This window comes from Antechinus flavipes, chromosome 2, assembly GCF_016432865.1.
Source record: "Antechinus flavipes isolate AdamAnt ecotype Samford, QLD, Australia chromosome 2, AdamAnt_v2, whole genome shotgun sequence".
Classification (NCBI taxonomy): domain Eukaryota; kingdom Metazoa; phylum Chordata; class Mammalia; order Dasyuromorphia; family Dasyuridae; genus Antechinus; species Antechinus flavipes.
Window position 1 is genome coordinate 462,407,654 of NC_067399.1, and position 16,181 is coordinate 462,423,834.

A 16,181-nucleotide genomic window follows, 5' to 3' on the forward strand; every position below is an offset into this window, starting at 1 on the left:
AGCATGATGTAGAGAAAGGACATTAACTTTGGAGGCAGAAGAAACTGATTGAATCCTAGTTCGAGCATTAGCTATATGATCCTAGGCAAGTCATTCAACTTCTTTGAACCTCAAATTCTTCATCTGTAAAATAGGAATAAAAATACTGGTACTAACTGTTTTACTAGATCATAGTTTAAAAAAGTGCTTTGTGAATCTTAAAACACTATGGAAATGTGAACAATTAACCATTATGGATGGGACAGATGTTAATATAGTAATATGCTGTTAATTTTTATCAAAGAAAAAGAACAAAGCTAAGGAAATGGGGGGAAATATCTCAGGAAGGAGTAAGTTCATGGTATGAAGCTTGGAAAAGGAGTGGAGCAGTATTTGAGATGAATCTATCTTAGATTTAGGAAGTTTAGAACTATTTTGATTGTTCAGTTAACTTAAAGATTCTGATTTCTTTTTGTATCATCTTGTAAAAAAATCTTCGATAATGTCTTGGATCTGGAAGGAAGCAAAAGTACGTGTCCAAGCACATTGATATTTAGGATCACAGTATATAAATGAGAGAATACTAACTACAAGGGCGAGAATGAGGTTGGGAATCAGACTAAATAGATTTGGTCAGATCTAAAGAATTAAAAAGAGGGCAATTAGTAAATCCCTTTGGCCCCTAAGGACTAGAGCTGTATGTGGCCCAAATCCCCAAGGTTATCCTGAATTTGGTGGAGTCCTTTGGGATTTTTCCTGGATAAATAAAAAGTAAGAAATTGATTGGAGATGAGGAAGGGATGAAGAAGGTGGAAAGTTGGCAGGTTTTAATTGGGATTTAAGCATTCTCTTATGGAATAAACCCCCCCCCAAATGTCCTAGCATGCCCATAGTCTTGGAGACAAGACCTCTGAGCATATTAAATAACAAACAATATTTTGAGGTTTGACTAAATAGTATGGGCTAGGAAATGCATCATTGTTTGCATAGGGTGAAAGGAAGTATGGACATTCCTGTTTTACCATTAGATCATGACTATTTCCCAGCTTATCAAGTTGAGGCCTCCCCCTTCCCCAGAAGAGACATATGGATGAACCCTTTCTAATTCTTGCTTGTTTCTGTGCTAAAGCATATACTTGTTGAAATGTATTTGCTGAAATGTAATTGCTTGAGTGCTGTAGGGAAAGAGAAGAGCTAATTTTAGGCACTATGAAAAACAGATATCAATAAGCATTTATTAAGGAGGCTAAGAAAGCCTTTCTTGCTCCCAAATACTTCCCTTATCAGGTTGGCTCAATGCCTGCAGTTATACTAGTAAAGAGTCATTCCTTTACTTTTTTTTTTTTTCTCCAGGACTAACCTACAGAAATGCAAATACCTTCTCAGAGGTGTAAAACATTCCATCTTTACTAGCTATTAAACATTAGAAGTGGTTTCGCTTGTTGTATTTCCAACTATAATTTCTAGAGGAATGGGGCAGAAGGCAAATTAGTTTGAATTGGTTGAAAATTTAGAAAAACAGGTTACAAAGTCCAAAACACAACTTGGAGTGAGAAAGCCAAGAAGAAGCCCAGAAGTGGAGAATCCTGGTACAGAGAGAAAAAAGGAAATCATCTCATGGAGAAGGGACTTTTGAGTAGGGCCAGTATTCAACACAAATGTCATCAGCTTCATAATCTTACTGATGGTTGATATGAAAAGAATTGGTGTCATAGAGTAGACAGAACAAGGGACTAGGAGGAATCAGGAGATAAGGGTACTGATATTCACACTTCCACTAGCTCATCATGAGACCCTGACAAGTCAAGTACCTGTTTTGACTTTAAAGTCAAAAGTCTGTTATAAAAGAGTGGGAAGTAGCTCTTGAGAATCCTTATGAGATCTTACATTCTCTGTTCTAATGTTTCCTTTAGCTCTTACATTTTATGTTCTGACACTACAAAAGATATACCCTTGGGAAAATTTTAAACTTTTAGTAGAGGTGGGTACCTGGTCTGTGGTATTCATATACTGAGAATGTAGCAGGACTACGGAGTCCAACCTGAAAAACCTCGAAGACTCGGAATCGAACACAAAGAAATTCATCAGAAGGAATCTGTTTAACAAGTTCAAGAATTTAAAGAAATCACACAGAAAATTTAGCATCATCAAATATCTTTTTAGGCTTCATGATCTTAATCTCAGCAATAAAAAAAATAAATTAAGGACTTACTGAATTCAGCTGCAGAATCACATGCCCATCTTTGATTTGGTAATTTGTTAATAGTCGATCAACACCATTGGTAAGCTAAAGGAAGAAGGAAAATAAATTTAATTTTATCTTGCTTTTACTTTTTCATACAGTTATGGCACAGCAATTATAGGGCAACAATATGGTATGTGGACAGAATAGTGAATTGGAAGTACGGAAGATGTGAATTCAAATTCTGCCTTAGTTATTAATTGAGTAGTCCTGGACAAGCTACTTAAATGAAGATAATAATGGCATTTACCTCCTAATGTTGTTGTGAGGAGCAAATGAGACAACATTTGTAAGGCATTCATAAACCCTAAAGTATATAGAATTCAACTTTTAAAGAAGGAGAGCTATATTTCTTTTCCTTATGACTTGAAATAGTCCCATTTCATTTATATAGATCTTTATATACTAGGCATGCAGATTGACCACAAAAACAATCAGAATTCCTTTTCTGCCCTGGATAGCAAATTTCAGCTAAGTTTATGGAACAGAGCTCTCTATCATCTTTAATTGGTTCCAGGAAAACAAGGTGAAATAATTTTGTGGGACAACTGACTTCCATAGGAACACTATTATAAGAGGGTGATTGGCCAAATGACATCACTGAGGGCTTATTGCAATTTTATAGTGAGGTTTTGGTTATAATGTATTAACAAATATTGTGAAATAATGTTGGTCTGGGCAATTTTGTATGGGACTACACCCAAGTACTGAAATTCTAGAAAACAACAAGCATCTCTAAAAACAATTTAAAAGATGGAGCCAAGTTGTTGGAGACGAAGCAGAAGAGTCTAGTTCTCCCTCTGTACCTCCTCAATAAAGATTTAAAGACTGTACCAGACTGAATTCTGATTGGCAAAGCCAAAAAGTCACAGTGAGTCAATTCTTCCATCCCAGGGAGGCTTAGGGAGATGGATAAAGAATTGAATTTGGGGGAAGTCTGACCCTGACTGCCCATGGTATAGAGCATACCAGTGACCAGGGGCTGAGAGGTGGCTGAAACAGGACACTGAGAAGAGATGTCTAAGGATCCCTAAGCAGGCACTTAGTCCAAGAACAGATACCATTTGGCAGCTCTGTTAAAAGTAAAGAGGAGTGATTGGAAGCATTGGCCTTAGCTGTGTTCTGAGCACAGTCAACAGTTCCAGATCAAAAGAGAGACAGCAATTCAGTAGCTCTAAATCTAGAGGGTCTATCAGCAAGCTAATAGTTAATGAGTCAAGCAACAGTCTGCTGAAATTCTCAACCATAAATAAACCAATAGACTCAAATATGGGTCAGAAACTTGCAGAACTCATACCTGGAGAGCAGTAAACATACCTCCCCTCAAATTATGCCACTTTGGGAACACTGAAATCTTGTAAGCCCCCCAGTCAGAGCTGTGAAAGCTGTAAAAGGACATACAGGCCAGACAATCCCTACCCTCCAGAAGTATGCAAAAACAAAGTCCAAAGTCAAAATATAGGCCAGAAGAACAAGCAAACTGAAAAAGAACACAACTGTAAAGAGCTATTTTGGTGACAGAGATGCCCAAGACAAAAATAGAGAAGAAAAGAATGAATTGAAAAAAATCTAAAGCAAAATCTCAGAGATCAATACAGTCATCCTGCCATCTAGGAGAGAGGGTGGGGGGAAGAAGGGAAAAAAATTGGAACAAAAGGTTTGGCAATTGTCAAGGTTAAATATGTTAAAGTATAAATTATATACAAAATAAGTATATATGTACAATGCAAATGTAATGTCAATTACCCATACATATAACTTGTAAATAAAAAGCTATTAAAAATTAGAATTGGCCAAATAGGTAATGATTCTATAAGAAATCAAGAAATAATAAAAACAACATCAAAAGATTAAAGAAATATGTCAGCTGTTTTCATAGGAAAAACAACTGTCCAGGAAACAGATTGAGAGATGACTTAAGAGCTAATTGGACTACCTGAAAAGCCATTGCCAAAAAAAAAAAAAAAGCACCTAGACATCATATTTCAGGAAATCAAAAAAGAAAACTGTTCAGATAGCTTAAAATTAGAGGGCAAAGTAGAAAACAAAGGAATCTATCAATCACCTTCTGAAAGAAATTTCCAAATGAAAACTATCAAAGATATTATATACAATATAATTCATTCTCAGTCAAAATCGAGAGCTCCCAGGTCAAAGAAAAAAATTTGCAAGCAGTCAGAAAATAAGAATTCAAGTATCAAGGATCCATAATCAAGATCATACTTCAAGTTTTAAGGAGCTATAATCAAGATATATAAGATTTTGAAACCACTACCATAAAAGAACAGAAAACATGAAATATGATATTCTAGCAGGCAAAGGAAGTATGCTTATAATCAAGAATAACCTATTCAGCAAAACTGAGTAAAATATGACAAAGGTGAAATGGATTTTTTTTTTTCCCCCCCTGAGGCAGTTGGGGTTAAGTGACTTGCCCAGGGTCACACAATTAGGAAGTGTTAAGTGTCTGAGGCCAGATCTGAACTCAGGTCCTCCTGACTTCAGGGATGGTACTCTATCCATTGTGCTACCTAGCTGCCCCGTGAAATGGATTTTTAATAAAATAAAGGACCTCAAAGCATTCCTGATGAAAAGATCAGGGATAAGTAGAAAATCTGACATAGAATCACACGTATTAAGAGAAGCATTAAAAAGATAAACATGTATGAGGAATAATACGGGAATAAAGAAGATTAAACTGTTTATATTCTTATATGGAAAGGTGATAATCAGAACTTCATAATCAATAAAAGATCATGGAGGATATCTAATTAGACAGGGGGTCTGGGTGGGATTCTATTGTAAGTTGAATGATTTTAAAACAGAATAGAATAGGTGAAGAAGAAGAATGCATTGAGAGAGGGCTGAAAGGAGAAGAAAATGCCCCCCCCCCAAAAAAAAAATCTTGCATAAATAGGGTGAGCAAACGCAAGTTTATACAGAAAAAAAGGGGAGGGGGATCAATGGGATGTGGTGGATAGCACTTGAATTTCACTCTTATCTGAACTTACAGTAGGGGAAAGACACATGTATGCAGATAAGTACAGAAATACAGCTTACAACAAGAAAATAGGAAAGAAGGTAAAGGAAGAGAGTGTAAGGGAGAAAGTGAATTAGGGAAGGCATTAGTCAGAAGCCACTAAACTCTTAAAGGAACAACAAAGAGGAAAGAGGACAAAGAAAAGAAATACACAGTAATCATAATTGTGAATGTGGATGGGATAAACTCATCCCCAAAATAGGAAAATATAGCAGAATATATTAGAAACCCAAATTCAACAATATGGTGTTTACAAGAAACACACTTGAAACAAGAAAGATACTCAGAGTTAAATTAAGGAGCTGGAACAGAATTATCCTTCAGCTGAAATAAAATATGCAGTAATACAAATTGTGATCTCAGACGAAACAAAAATAAAACTAATCAAAAGAGCTAAACAGAAATTAAATTTTGTTAAAAGATACCATATAAATCCTAAACATATATGTAGCAAATGGCATATTTACATTATTAAAGGAAAAGTTAAATGAGTTATATAAAAAGTTATATAGTTACATATAAAAACTATAATAGTGGGGGACCTCAACTTATTTCTCTCAGACCTAAATAAATTGAACCAAAAATAAACAAGAAAGAAGTGAAAGACTTGAATAGAATTATGGAAAAATTACATATATTAGATCTCCAGAAAATATTAAATGGCAATGGAAAGGAATATAACCATTCACAGTTGTATTGGCCACATACTAGGGCATAAAAGCCTCACAACAAATGCAGAAAACCTGAACTATTCAATGCATCTTTTCCCTACCACAATGCAATAAAATTACTTTCAACAAAGGTTCTTTAAGATAATTAATATTAAATTATTAAATATTGAATATTAAAAATATTAAAAACTAATTGGAAGTTAAATAACATAATCCTAAATAATGGGCTGGCCAAAGAACAAATTGTAGAAATAAGCAACAATTTCATTAAAGATAATGACAACAATGAGACAACATACCAAAACTTGTGGGATGTAATCAAAGCAGTATTTAGGGAAAATTTCATTTATTGAAATTCTTCCATCAATTAAAAAAAGAGTAGATCAATAAATTGGATGTGCAATTACAAAAAGCCCTTGAAAATTCAATATATTAAACATAAAATAAGCACTGAAAGAGAAATTTCAAATATCAAAGTGAATTTACAAAATTGAAAATAAAAAATTGAAATAATAAACAAAAATAGATCTTTTAAAAATAGATAAGCCATTAGCTAATTTGATTAAGAAAAAAGAAAGAAGAAAATCAAATTTTCAGTATATGAAATTTAAAAAGCAATTCACAATCAATAAAGTAGAAATAAGAACAATTATTAAAAACTAGTTCATCTAAAATTTATGCCCCACAACCCGCTTGAAAATTTAAATGAAATTAGTTAATATTCACAAAATATAAATTGTTGAAATGAATAAAACAGAAAATAGAATACTTAATAATCCTATCTTAGAAAAAAGAAATTCAAGCCATAAATGAGTGCCCAAAGAAAAAAGCTCTAGGACCAGATTAAATTTTTTGTGAATTCTGTCAACATTAAAAAAAAAAATCTAATATTATATAAACTGTTTGAAAAAAGAAGTAAAAAAAGGATCCTATTAAATTCTTCTATAATTCAAATGTAGTTTTGATGTATAAATCAGAACGTGCTAAAATAGAAAGAGAAACTATAAACCAATTTCTCTAATAAATTTTGATGCAAAAATTTTAAAACAAAATAGAGAAAAAGAATGTAGTAATATATCACAAAGATCATATACATATACTAATCACCAAGATGGACTTATATGAAGAATCATAGAGTTCAATATTAGGAAAGCTATAAGCATAACTGACCATTTCAAATCAATAAGATCATATTATTTCAATAGATAAAAAATTCCTTTCAACAAAATGCAGTATTCATTCCTATTAAAAACACTAGAAAGCATAGAAATTCCATCCATACAAAAAATTTTATAGCAGTTTATTTTGTAATAACTGAGAAAATGAGAAGATACCTATCAATTGGGGAATAATTAAACAAGTTATGTTATATGAATATAATAAAATACTATTGGGCTATAAGAAATGATAAAGGGCATGGTTTCAGAAAGACCTGAAAAGCCTTAAAGCAAATGATAAGTGAGCAGAACCATGAAAACAATTTATATAGTAACAGCATTATTATAAAGATAATCAACTGTGAGTGTAACTAATCAACACAATGACCACCGCAGTTTCAAGGGTTTCATGACAATTAAAAAATGCTCTCCAAATTCAGAAAAAGAAGATATGGACTCAAAATGTTTTGTTGTTGTTGTTGTTGTTGTTGTTGTTGTTTTAGCTCATAGTTCATAAAGAAATTTGTTTTGCATGACTTCATATTTATAATGAATTTTCTATTTCTTGCCTTCTCAATGATTAGGGTGTGGGTTGGGGTAGAAAACAATTTGAAATTTAAAATAAAACTGAATTTCTTTTTAAAAATAACAAGCATAGTAAAACAGAAAAATGTTGAAAATGTAAACAGTTGTTGGGAAAACTGGAAAGTAGTCTGGCAGAAAGTAGGAATAGACCAACACCTTACCTTATATATCAATATAAATCAAAAGGGGTTTAGACATGATTTAGACATCAAAGATGATACTATAAGCAAATTAGTGACGCATGGAAGAAATTACCTCTGATATATGAATAGGGAGAATTCATGATAAAATGAGAGATTTTGAGATTCTCAAAAGGTAAAACTGATCATTTTAATTACATATAATTAAAGTTTTTGCATAAATAAAACCAATGTAGCTAAAATCAAAAGAAAGAAGGAAGTTGAGGGAAATGTTTGCAGTAAGCTTTTATAATAAAGATTTCATTTCTAAAGTATTTAAGAAAAGATTATTTCTTAATTGATAATCAAAAAATATCGATAGATAATTTTCAAAGGAAAAATGCAAGCTATCTAAAACCATATAAAATGCTATAGAACACTAATAATTAGAGAACTGCAAATTAAAATAACTCTGCTGTACCACCTTACATCCATCAGACTAGCTAAGATGACAAAAAGGGAAAAAAGACAAAGGGATGTGGAAAAATAAGTATAATAATGCACTGTTGATGGAGCTATAAACTAGTTCCACTATTTAGAAAGCAAATTGGAGCTATAACTCAAAAAGCTAATAAACTATATACTCTTTAACTCAGCAATACTGCTACTGGGTCAGTACCATAAAGAAATTTTAAAAAGGGGAGGAAAGAAGTCATATGTAACAAATTTTTTATGACAGTTCTTTTTATAATAGTAAAGAATCAGAAGATGAGGAGATGCTCATCCATTAGAATAGCTGAATAAGTAGTTGCATATGAACTTCAAGGAATAATATTATGCTGTAACAAATGATGAAGGTAATGTTTTTAGGGAAAAAACTGAGAAGACTTGTATAAACTCATTCCAAGTAAAGAGCAGAATCAGGAGAACAATTTATAAAACAACAATATTGTAAAGATAATCAGTTTTGAAAGGCTTAATAATTCTGATCAACTCACTGACCAATCACAGTTCCAAAGGACTTAGTATGAAAGGAGTTATCCATCTCCTGATAGAGAGCACTAATAGTGCAAATTGAAGCATATTTTATTCTCTTTTTTTTCTTTATTTTTTGGGAAATGACTAATGCAGAAATTTGTTTTGTATAATTACATTTTTGTAATGGGTATTGCTTTTCTTGCCTTTTCAATGGGGAAGGGAGGAGAAGAACAGAGGAAGAGAATTTTAAAAATTAAAACAAAAATGAATTTTAAAACAATTTAAAATGTGATTAAATTCAATACATTATGAAGGTTATAGCCCATAAAAATATGTAATTGAAAACTCTGTCAATATTTACAGCAGCTAAGTCTTCTGCATTTGCATCAATTCCAGTAGGCAAAGCTATGTCCATTACAGCATGGGAAGATCCAGATGATGATTCTTTCTCATTGAGCTTGTAGCTAAATTGAATAAGAAATTAAATATTTTAGTAGATAAGATACCTCAGGAAAACTAAAGACCTACCTCTCCTTTTGATTATGAACTTTTAAACTCAATCTCATTCTTCATAAGCTATAGCCCGTTATGGCAAAATTGGATGGGATTTATAGTCAAAAGATCTGAGTCTAGCTTATAGCCCTGTGAGCCTGGGACTTTAATTTCACTTCTATGTGCCTCAGTTCCTTCATATGTAAAATGGGAATTATACTTTACTTCATAGGATTGTTGTGTGAACTTAATGTGATAATGTGAAATGCTTTGTTAATTTAAAAGCACTGCATAAATGTAAACCAGGATTATAAAGAAAATGTCTAAATTAAGTTTGAAAATTAAAATAAAGAAATGTTTTAGAAAAGTAATAAAATAGGAAGGGATTTTAATTGGAATGTTAAAGGTGGAAGTGATGAAAGGAACAATGATTCTTTTCTTTTAGGGTATGAGGTCTCTCTTTTAATGTCAAAATAATTCTTGTATATCCCTTCAGGTTGGTATTTGAACTAGTGTCATCTATTGAATTAGGAGGCAATGTGGTACAATGGAAAGAGAACTGAATTTGGAGTCAGGGGATCTGCATTCAAAACAAAACAAAAAATGTTTTTCTATCTGCTATATTATGCTACCTCTTTGACTTTAGACAAGTCTTTAGACTTCATTTTCCTCAAGTGTAAGATGAGAAGAAAATCTATGACTGAGAAAATACATAACAACATAAAAGTACTATTAATCCAGTAACACTTTTGAATTAATTTATAGTTTATTAATCAATATACATTTTAAAGTTTTCTATATGAGACATTTAGTCTGCAGAAGATATAATCTATTCTTTAGACTGTCTACAGAAGTTAGATTTATTTGCTTATTTATTTTAGTCATTTCCTGAGATGAATCCCTTATAGTAACTCTGCAGGCTTCCAGGGATTCATGGTTCACAGGTTGGGAGTCTCTGCCTCTGGCTCTAAGGCTCAGAGAATAGAGTATATTTCGTAGAATGTGAGATTTGGAAGTAATTCCAAGGGTTAGAAGTAGGGAGGAACTTTAAAGTTCCATTTTATTATCAACTCATTTTAAAGATAAGAAAACTGAGGCAAAGGTTATCAGAGAGGCAAAATGAGTTTTCTCAGGTACCACACAATTACTTAGGTGCAGAACTGAGAATTAAACCCAGTTTTCCTGGTTCCTAAACCAAGAATTGCATACTTAAGTGTCAGAGTCAAAAGACAAGGTTGTTGACACGCAGCCTTCTCTGACAGTTGGGGCAGGCTCTCTAAGGTAAGGATTTGATTTTAGTTTGTAAATTCTCTAGCTAATGAGAGTCAGTCCTATGCCTTACCCAATTAGCAATTTAAAGGCACACCTGTAGGGCACCTCAGCCTCTCCTAGCTGGAGTGAAGTGTTTGTGGAAAAGCTAGTTAGTTCCAGTTCGCAGATGCAAACTCTTCTGTGAGCCATACCCAAAAGGGGCCCCGGAGTTGTGGGCAGAGTTTCTATGAAAAGGTTGCTGGAGCCCTTATGACTGGTTTCCATGGAGAATGTTTAAACTGTGGAAAAGGAGCCTTCTTTTCAAAGCTTTCAGGGCTGGTGCCAAAGATGGCGGGACTCCTCCCTCAGGGCAATTTTGTTCTGGGAGAAGGAAGAGTGGCGAGGCGGTAGAGAACTGCCTTTTCTTTCTTGTGAACTTGCCAGAGGAGCTATAAAGAGAGAAAGTGACCGAAGAGGTCCTTCTGGACCTATTGATTGTGTGACAGTGTTTTTAATCTGGAGAAAGATCATCAGAAAACTTGAAGGCAGTTTCTGACATGAACCGCTCAGTTACTCTTGGAATTCACTCGACCTAACTTGTGTCAGAGCCAAAACCACATTCACTCAGCCTCCATTGAACACATTGTCCCAAAGTCATAAAAATCAAAAGATAACACTTTACTATAATGAAGAATCACATTTTTATTGGTTCCCTGTCCTGATTTTCACAATAGGCAATTGAATTTCTTTGGTAATCAAGGTCCTTGTAACTCACATTTCTAGAAGGCAGCACAGCTGGCAAACTACTTTCACACGAAAATCCTGTGAAGTAGGCAGTGCGAGGATTTTTCCCTCATTTAACAGATGAAGAAATGGAGGCTCAGTTAGACAAAGACCAAGAGAGGATTTACTTAAGATCTTATGGTTTATTTGTCTCCTACTTATAATATGTTAAATTTGTTGAGTTAAACATAAAAACGTATAATTTCCCCCATATCTTCAGAGAATTTCAAGGCAATGAAAGAAAGCTGTCATTCCAACATTTATTAAGCACCTATTATGCACAGGCACAGTGCCACAAGGGATCAGGGGGCTAGCCCTGGACTCAAGAAAGTCTGGGTTCAGTTCTTTTCTATGATGCATACTTGGAGTAGGTTTGTTTTTAGTTTTGTGTTTATTCAGTTGTCTCTGATTCTACATGACCCAATTTGTGGTTTTCTTGGCAGATCTTGGAGTGGTTTGCCATTTCTTACTCTAGTTTCTATATTAGGAAACTGAGGTAAACAGGGTTAAGTGATTTATCCAGGATCACACAGTTAGGAAGTATCTGAGGCTGCATTTGAACTCCAAGTTTGGTGCTCCATCTACTGCCCCACCTCACTGCCCCATTTATTGCACCACGAAGAATAAATCGCTTAAACTCCCAGAATCCTCAGGCAGTTATTTAAGACTGTAAATTAGAATGTAGCTGATCTTTATAGGAGTAGAGATTAGAGGATGGGTGGGATCCAAGATCACTAGAAGGGCCCATGGATTCAGAATTCTGAAATTCCTTTCTCTGACTATAACCTCTTGTCCTACTTCTCACTATATCCTTCTTCTTTAACCTCATCTACTCGATCTTCCAGTTCCTTAACCTTTCATACTCTCAACCTATTCAACATGTAAAGGACTGCTTGCCATCTGGGGGAGGGAGTGGAGGGAAGGAGGGGAAAAATCAGAACAGAAGTGAGTGCAAGGGATAATGCTGTAAAAAATTACCCTGGCATGGGTTCTGTCAATAAAAAGTTATAAAAAAAACCCAACAAAACCTTTCATACTCTCTTAGGCTATAAGTCTCTCCTATGGCTGCATTTGCCTCCTTTCCTAATCTTGATCCTCAAGTTCAACATTATATTCCATTTTACTTTTGACCCTCTTGACCCTTTTTCCTATCACTATTCATTTCTTTTATATTTCTATGTGCGGGGACTGTCTCATTTTGTTTCCTTTTATTCCTAGGAAGTAAGTCCTCAATACAGATTTGATGTCAGGTTTGAATTCTACACCAGGAATCCCTCATTCTAAGGGACTCAAAGGTTGAAACACACAAAAACCTTTCTCTACTCTCATGTATCTAACATTCTATCTATCATCTGTGAAGACAATTTAGATATATTGATTATATAACCACCTTAAAATGGTGTTAGCCCCTACTTCTTACAGCATATCTAACTTCTATATTCATCTTTCTCCTCAGAAAGAGGCAGTTACAATGGACATGCCTTGGACTAAAAGTCTGGAATCCTGGGATCTTTGTTTGACTTTTTCCTATTTATTTTCCACTTTCAAGTAACATTTGCTCATGTTGCATCACATGACTTCACTGTAGCCTTGATTCTGAACATTCAACATGTGCATTTTGCACTGTATACACCTGAATGCTGTCAGAAACACCTTGGTTCAGATTTGAGACAAGATTGAGTAAAAATTTCTTGGGCAAAAAGGGGTCTCAAGTGGAAAAAAAAATTTAAGAAACCCTGGATTAATATGACATCTAAGGAGACTTCCATTATGATAATCTATGTTCTTACAATTTCTCTTCTGAGATGTTTCTTAAGTTTAATATTTCACATTCTACTTTATAATATTCTAAGTTCATAGTTCCTTTCTCCAATAACTAGGTGGCTCAGCAACTAAAGCACTAGGACTGGGGTCAAGAAAACCTGAGCTCAAATTTGACCTCAGGTATTTACTAGCTGTGTAACTCTGGGCAAATCACTTAACCCCATTTGCCTCAGTTTCCTTCTATAAAATAGAGATGATAATAATAGTGCCGATGAACCAGGATGTTGTGAGGATAAAATGAAATAATATCTATAAAGCACTTACTTAGCATAATACCTAGTACATAGTAAATGCTTAATAAACATTTGTTTCCTTTTCTTTTAGTTTAAATATTTCATGATTACAAGTACTTTGGTAGAGAAGAGAATATAGTTGGTTAAAGGAGAAAATCAACCCTGTAACTTCTATTTATAGGAAAGGAATTGACCTTACCTGGCACAAGCTATTATGAGTTTATCTCCGGAATCACTAAATCTTCCATAGCTGTCAACTAACACAAAAAACAATAGACTTATTTAACATAATTTTTAAAAGTTATTTAGGAAACAAAAAGTAAACATGGTCATTTGCATAGTAGCCAGTGTTTAATAAATTTTTGCTAAATTGAGTTATATTTTATATTCAGGCCTCTTAATAAATATTATATGATATGAAACCTATATTGTTAGGGAAATGATAGTAAAGTTTAATAGAAACTTATAGGTCCAGAAGAATAAGAACTTTGCCTATTTTCCCCCCTTTTATATCTGAATATAAGATTGAATTTTCCAGGGTTTTCCTCAGCCTTATGACCAAACCTGGGATTAGATTCTACCTACCACTCATCTCTTGAATTCTGTCTTAGTCACAAGAACTTAAGGCAGGCCTTCAAGGGAGATCCTTGTGCCATCTATTCAGCTATATTCCTTAGTGGATTTCTTTCTAACCATTTGCACTCTTTTTGAACTCATTCCTCAATATTTAGCTCATTCTCATCCCCCAGTAATCTCCCCATGTTAGTGATTCTCAGTTCTCAGATCTAGTATTCAAAGTCCAGTCCCCATTTCCAACTTACTTCAATCAACCTCACTCCTCCTCTCCCAATGTCGCACTACAGCCCTGCCTGTGCTTTCCATTGCGCCCTCTGGAATGCTTACTTTGTTCATAACTAACTTTCTTTTTCACTTTAGAACTCTTCTTTTTTCATTTTGTCCATCTTCTAGCATTCACTGAGACCTAAATTCCTTCTAATGATTCTGTTTCCCTCCATACTCTTCCGAGTACATACCTCCTGATTCACTGGTCTTAGGGGGGAATTGGAATACTTTTTGTTTTCCAGTGCTACTTCCAGACTCTCTATCTACCACTATTACTTTGAAACCTTTCCTTTGAGATTCATTCAACTAATATTTATTATCCTATTCAGATCCTAGTGGCCATTATCCATTGAGCTTCAGGACATTCTCCTGTCCGAACTGGTTCAGTCTATCTTTTCACAACTTCTGTCCTAATACTAGGGAATATATGAAGACACAGACATACATACACATGTCTATATATCTACATACATATCACCATGTTTATATATATATATATACATATATATATATACGTATTTAAATTATAGATATATTTATCTATCTTAACCATACATAAATGGTCATATCTTTGATCTTGCTAGCACCCACACATTTCTCTTCCATATTCATGAACTCTAAAATTCTATTTTCAAATCATAATCTTTTTACATTCTATTTTTCTCTCTGCCTTTCAAAACCTAACCTTGTTTTTCATCCTCACTGTGACCTCCAATTCCTTCGTCCCTCCATCCTTTCCCAGGATACTACTACTCCTGCATTGATTATACCTTCCTCCCTTACTTCTCTGTCTTAACTCCTCAGGGAACATTCCATCTCCCACCTCCACACTTCTGCCCTGGCTGTCTTCCTTGTCTGGAAGGCTTTTCCTCCTCACTTCTTTCTTTTCCTTTCCCTGGCGTCCTTCAAGGCTCAGTTCAAATCTCAACTTCAGCAGAAGGCCTTTCTTAACCTCTACACTAAGAATACTTCCCAGATATATTGTACATCTTCAGTTATCTTCATATTTTTCCAATAATTACAGAGGGAATGCCTTGAGGGCAGGGTTGCCTTCCTTAATACAGAACATGTTACATAATAAGTGATTAACATGTGCTTGCTGCTCACTAAATGACTGATTAATTATGAAACCAGCTCTGGAGTCAGAACATCTGGGTTTATTTCTCACCCCTGACATTCACCACCTATGTGACCTTGGGCAAGAAAAAGAATTAAAAAAGAACGATCCAGGTCCTGAAAAAGTTTACATTATATTGGGAAGATACAATGCATAAGCAGGTATGAAAATATGAAATAATTTGAAGAGGAAAAGTGCATGAAAACTAGGGGGCTTCCTGCAGGAAGTAGAAGGTGGGAGAGGTGAAGGTGAGGAGTATGCTCCAGGGATGGCAGAGAGTCTGTGCAAAGGCTCAGAGGTGCCAGTGGCAAGGAGGCCACTTTGGTTAGAATGCAGAAAGTGTGAAGGGTTGGTAATGTGAAATGAGACAGAAATGGAGGCAGGAGGCAGATGGGAAGTAGTTAGATGACAAGCTGAGGAGGTGGTATTTTATTCTAGAGGCAAAATGTTGCCCCAAAGATTTCTGAGCAGGGGAGTGACATGGTCAGGCCTATGCCTCGTAAAGATAATTTTGGCAGCAGCTCTGTGGAGGATGGATTGGAGAAGGAAGAAGCAGAAAGACTGATTAGGACACTATGACAATAGACAGACAAGAGATGATAGACAGATAAGAGATGACCACAAAGGAGAGTTAAATGGAGAAGTCGAAACTAAGATCAATATTTCTCTACATTTGACCTTTATAGAACTTTGCAGCTGTATAAATCCCATTGTTAAGGTTTCAATATCCATCAAGTACTTTCTATAGGAGTGTAAATCCCATAAGGGCAAAGTGACATTTATTTTTGTGTCAGGTCAGTTCACAGAATTCCTACATCACATAATCTCTGGAAAAGGAAGTGGAAGTGAAGATGAGAGACAATAGTT

At 34.5% G+C, this 16,181-nt stretch overlaps 1 protein-coding gene across 1 annotated transcript in view; it reads right to left on the bottom strand.

The window, feature by feature from the left end:
* C5 (complement C5) overlaps window positions 1–16,181 on the bottom strand; it is a 116,898-nt gene that overhangs the window by 14,186 nt on the left and 86,531 nt on the right. The window contains exons 33-36 of the mRNA XM_051979541.1: window positions 13,554–13,611; window positions 9,133–9,235; window positions 2,192–2,266; window positions 1,969–2,074 (exon numbers count right to left, since the gene is read on the bottom strand). Coding sequence (XP_051835501.1) covers window positions 1,969–2,074; window positions 2,192–2,266; window positions 9,133–9,235; window positions 13,554–13,611 — 342 coding nt within the window. The remainder of the gene's footprint in view (window positions 1–1,968; window positions 2,075–2,191; window positions 2,267–9,132; window positions 9,236–13,553; window positions 13,612–16,181) is intronic.